This window comes from Mus caroli, chromosome 8 (assembly GCF_900094665.2).
Source record: "Mus caroli chromosome 8, CAROLI_EIJ_v1.1, whole genome shotgun sequence".
NCBI lineage: Eukaryota > Metazoa > Chordata > Mammalia > Rodentia > Muridae > Mus > Mus caroli.
The window spans coordinates 114,464,302-114,469,604 of NC_034577.1; the positions used below are offsets into that span (position 1 = coordinate 114,464,302).

At 47.7% G+C, this 5,303-nt stretch overlaps 1 protein-coding gene across 1 annotated transcript in view; it reads right to left on the reverse strand.

Moving 5' to 3' along the window:
- The window catches only part of Fanca (FA complementation group A), a 52,566-nt gene that overhangs the window by 29,702 nt on the left and 17,561 nt on the right, over positions 1-5,303 (reverse strand). Inside the window, exons 15-17 of the mRNA XM_021170569.2 lie at positions 2,674-2,784; positions 403-498; positions 260-319 (exon numbers count right to left, since the gene is read on the reverse strand). Of these exons, the coding sequence (XP_021026228.1) occupies positions 260-319; positions 403-498; positions 2,674-2,784 (267 nt within the window). The remainder of the gene's footprint in view (positions 1-259; positions 320-402; positions 499-2,673; positions 2,785-5,303) is intronic.

Genomic DNA, 5,303 nt, shown 5'->3' on the forward strand with positions numbered 1-5,303 from the left:
AAAAAAAAAAAAAAAGAATTATGTCAATAAAATTAAGCTAATTTAAAAAATTCCGAAGAGCATTCACTGCATGTGACACAGGCCACTCTCCTCTGCTAGTGTGGTCAAACAAAGACAGACAGTACAAACACTTTCAGGAAAACAGCCAAGCCAGCCTCACCAGAGATGAACCAAGTGGAAGATGTGGAGGGTCAAAATACTCAGGCCCAGAGGCAAGGGACCCAAAGACCATGGGTCAACCAAAAGCAACTTTCATTACCTCGGCAATTTCCCCAGGAGATGACAAATCCTCGTAGAGCCCCACGTTCTCCAGGGAAACCTTCAGAGGGGTAAACAAGCAGGTGAGGACAAAAGCGGGCACTGGGTGTTTCCAGGCAAGACTAGGACAGGGACCAGACTTGCCTTGAGGTCAGCAAGCCTTGTCTTGGCCAAGGAGATGTAGTCTGTAAGGAGGGAGTGGTACTTGCTTGGCACCAGGGGTGGGTGGAAAATATGCACCTGCAAGAGAACACAGCACAGCAGTGTCAGGCCAAGGGAGAGCATGGCGCGTTTCCTGGGGACCTGAGCGGTACTTGCTAATGGGGTACAGTGCTGATGGTAAGAGATGGTTGCTAACAGGCATGAGACGTGTAACTATTGACATCAACTCACAAGGAGTCTGTTGTAATGATGCACACCCGTAGCCCAGCACACAGGAGGCAGGGGTAAAAAGGATCATGCCAAGTTCAAGGCCAGCCTGGCCTACATAGCAAGTTCTAGGCTAGCCAGAGGTATATAGCGATAGTGTCCCAAAAAAACCCAGAAGAGAAGGCCCTTCCTTCTTGGGAGAAAATGAAGAAAACTGTACTGTGGCTGGTTCTGTGAGTGGCAGGGAAAGCAAGGCTATAGAGAGCTCTGTGGACAACCAGCAGCTCCACACCACGGTCCCTGCCGTCTAGAGAGAGAAGACGCTGTATGCGCAGTCGGTCCATGCAGAGTCACGCCTGTGATTGCACAACGTGCTTTGGCTGGAAACTGACCACAGTGCTAGGATTGAGAACCACAAGTCCAGTGAGGGCTTTGAGCCAGGCGGCCATGCTCCACAGCACGAGGAGGGGTCAGAAGACACGAAGGAAGAATATTTCTCAAAATCGACAGGGAACACAGGTAGAATTTGCTCACAGGTGTGCACAATGACCTCGCCTTCCATGTACGTTTGGTTAGAGTCAGAGAGGGGGAAGAAAGGCTCTCGGTGTCCAGACCTCTCCTTTCTCAGAGCTGAAGGCTGAGACACTGAGGCGCTCAGGACAGGATACAACAGCGATGCTGTGTGTGTGCTTGTGTGTTCTCGAGAGTGTGTGTCGGTCACAGCCCTATTACCCATACCAGCACCTGACAGTCTTAAAGACTTGGCCACAAACAATAATGTATAAGATGGCTTCCCATGATGGCTGAAATCTGCCAGTCCCTTTGCCCATATATCCCTGCCATCAAATTTGGCAAAAACAGAGCGCCAGAGCGTCACGTACCCAGCGCAGCCCCAAAATAAGCGGGGGACAGGGTTAGCTGATAAAATGAAAATAACACCAGCAAGCCTCCTTCCTCGTTTGAGATGGTGTTCCACTGCTCCTCACAATGGATTTGAATTCCTGGGCTCCTGAGGTCTCATGGCCAGGCCTTGAGTGGCTGAGACCGTATACCACCGTGCCCAGCTTCAGACCCTTTGGGAGTTTGAGACAGCATCTTGCTGCAGAGGCCTGGACAGAACTTAGGATCCTCTCACCTTTGCCTCTGAAATGTTGGGGTTGGGACTACAGCACTGGGCCACTATCTCTGGCCTCAGGACTTGTTGCTCTTCTCGTTTTGAGACAAGTGTCTCACAAAGCAGCCCAGGCTGTCCCAGAGCGCCTGTGCTGAGCAGACCTCTCTCACGCTTGTGATGGTCCCACCTCTGCCTCCCAAATGCTGGCATTCAAAGTGTACGCCGTCTTACACAGACTTGTTACAAATGTCCCAACAGTAACTTACACAAACCCCTTTTATTAAAAAGAAAACAAAACCTTCTGGAAGAAAAAACCATTGTAAATTTGGGGGTCTCTCTATGAAATTTTTTTTTTAGTAAATTTAATATGTATGGATGTTTTTAATAAGTATGGTGGTCTGCCTGCATGTCTGCCCATCGTGTGTGTGCCTGGTGCCTGCAAAGGCCAGAAGAGAGATCCCCAGGAAACTGGAGTTACAGCCAGTGGTGAGCCACCATGTGGGTGCTAGGAACCGAACCCGGGTCCTCTGAAAGGACACAATGCTGAGCCACCTCTCTAGGACCTAGACCTTGAACACATAAAACCGTATCATTTCATTGAGGCAAAACCAGACCTGCCTACATTTACTGATCTCCCAGTCACTCTTCCTCCCAGACCCCACCTGGACCTGCTCATCCTTCTGAGAGCCTATGCAGCGGGCAGTCTATTACACGCTGGCAGAATACATTCTCTTCCCCTGAGCTGGGAGTGTGGGTGCTCCTAGGTGCCTGTGCGGGCTCACTGTACATCAATGCTGGGCATCACCTGAACTGTCTGGAGAAGCGCAGAAAGCAGCCCTGGCTCAGCGTGATCTACAGAGGAGGCTGGGGTGACCCTTATAGGTAGGACATCACAAGCAGACAGCCATAGGATGCAGCTGTCAGCTCCCTACCTGCATGTACCGAGGGGCTTCCCAGGGCACGAGGTCAGACAGGAACTTGAAGAGGAAGACCAGTGTTTTCTTGCTGCAGCTGTGGTAGCCATGTGAGCTCCCAAAGAACTCCTAGAGAAAGAAAGAGAGAGAGAGAGAGAGAGAGAGAGAGATCATGAGCCCCAGGGGCCGCTTACTGTCAGTAGGAGCCCACTCTGTGCTCAGTAGCTACACCTGCTACTGAAACACTGCTGCTGAAAAGAAAAAGTAACTTTGGTTCAGACTTCAAAACGTGCCAGAGATGAGCCAAGTTTATTAAAGAAGTCACAATTGCTGAGCAAATAGTATCTCTGGACAGGATGTGGAGGCTCAGGTCTGTAATTCTAGTACTCGGAAGGCTGAGGCAGGAGGAGTGCTACTGGGATGCATGGCGAGTTCCAGGGCAGATTAGACTAAATGTGAAACCCTGTCTCAAGACAACACTGACAAAGAGAGGGTGCAGATAGAGCCTGGCTGGTGCAGATACAGCCCAGCTGGTATAAATAGAGCCCGGCTGGTGCAGATAGACACACACACATATCAAGTATCACTTTTAAAACATTACAGTGTACAAATATACATGAGGAAAAAAACCACCCTTATACACAACATAATACAAACATTTTTCCTTCTCGCTCTGTCCCCAAGATTTATTTATTTTACTATATGTGAGTACACTGTAGCTGTCTTCAGACACACCAGAAGGAGGCATCAGATCCCATTACAGATGGTTGTGAGCCACCATGTGGTTGTTGGGATTTGAACTCAGGAACTCCAGAAGAGCAGTCAGTGCTCTTTTCTACTGAATCATCTCTCCACCCTCTGCAAAAAACTTTTTTCCAATTTTTTATTAGCTATTCTCTTCATTTACATTTCAAATGCTATCCCAAAAGTCCCCTATACCCTCCTCCCGACCCTGCTCCTCTACCCACCCACTCCCACTTCTTGGCCCTGGCGTTCCCCTGTACTGGGACATATAAAGTTTGCAAGACCAAGGGCCTCTCTTCCCAATGATGGTCGACTAGGCCATCTTCTGCTACATATGCAGCTAGAGACACGAACTCCGGGGGTACTGGTTAGTTCATATTGTTGTTCCACCTATAGGGTGGCAGATCCCTTCAGCTCCTTGGGTGCTTTCTCTAGCTCCTCCATTGGGGGCCCTGTGTTCCATCCAATAGCTGACTGTGAGCATCCACTTCTGTGTTTGCCAGGCACAGGCATAAAATTATTTTTTAAACTAAGTAAAATTACATCTAACTAAAGACTATGATACGATACGACAACACTGCTGAGCTAAACTAGTAGGTTTTGTTGGTTTGTTGTGTTTGTATGTACGTGTGACAAGTTCTCATTCCTGGCTAACATCGAATTCACCATGTAACCTCAAACTCAAGATATCTACCTATTTTGCCATCTGGATGCTGGCATTAAAGGCATATGTCATAACATTTCAGCTTACATTTATTATTTTTTTAAGATTTATTTTTATTTTATGTATATGGGTGTTTTGTCTGCCTGTATGCCCGCACACCAGAAGAGAGCATCAGACCCCATTACAGATGGTTGTGAGCCACTACATGGGTGCTGGGGCTTGAACTCAGGACCTCTGGAAGAGCAGGCATTCTTCTGAGCAGCTGAGCCATCTCTTCAGCATTAATAGTTTTTAAAAAATATGTAGGGCTGGAGAGATGGCTCAGCGGTTAAGAGCACTGACTGCTCTTTCAGAGGTCTTGAGTTCAATTCCCACCAATCACATGGTGGCTCATAGCCATCTGTAATGGGATCTGATGTCCTCTTCTGGTGTGTCTGAAGAGAGCAACAGTGCACTCATAGAAACGAAATAAATAAATAAATCTTTTAAAAAAAATATGTAGATAGAGAGCCCAGCAAAAATAGTTGACTCTGACCTATGATCTGTCCTGATGATCAGGACATCAAGATGACTCAGTTGGTAAGGGCACTTGTACACAGGCCTGACATCCTGAGATGACACAGAAGGCAGCGAAGATTGGAAACTTGTCCAAGAATGGATCCGAGTGAGGAGTCTGAGTGCTTGTGAGAAAACAAGACAAGTGTGACCTTAGTTTCTTCAGAACCGTGGACTTGCTCTTGCGTGTGCGTCCCTGCTCCTCCCAGGAGTAGCAGATAGGGCTTGGTTTAATTTAGATTAGCCTTTACAGCTGGCCACTGTTACTTGTTTATTCGCCTCTACAGAAAACCACATCTCCACCTTGGGCTTGTCCTTGTGGTTATTTACAGCGTGAACTCATGAGAACTCTACTCAGGTGATCTTTATTAACCCTCAGAGGATAATGTGATGCTCTGGATTAAGTTGGCTGTAGTGTAAGAATTTACTCCACTTCATTTTTAGGCTCCCCTCTCCCAGGTCTGACTGCCTCAAGAATGGTGAACAGGAAGGATTTCTAAGGGCCTTCTCTGGCCTCCCTCAGACTACCGTCTATGTGCGTGCATAGTTATACACAGACACACACACACAAATTAAGAATATTAAAACAGGGCTGGTGAGATGGCTCAGTGGGTAAGAGCACCCGACTGCTCTTCCGAAGGTCCAGAGTTCAAATCTCAGCAACCACATGGTGGCTCACAACCAC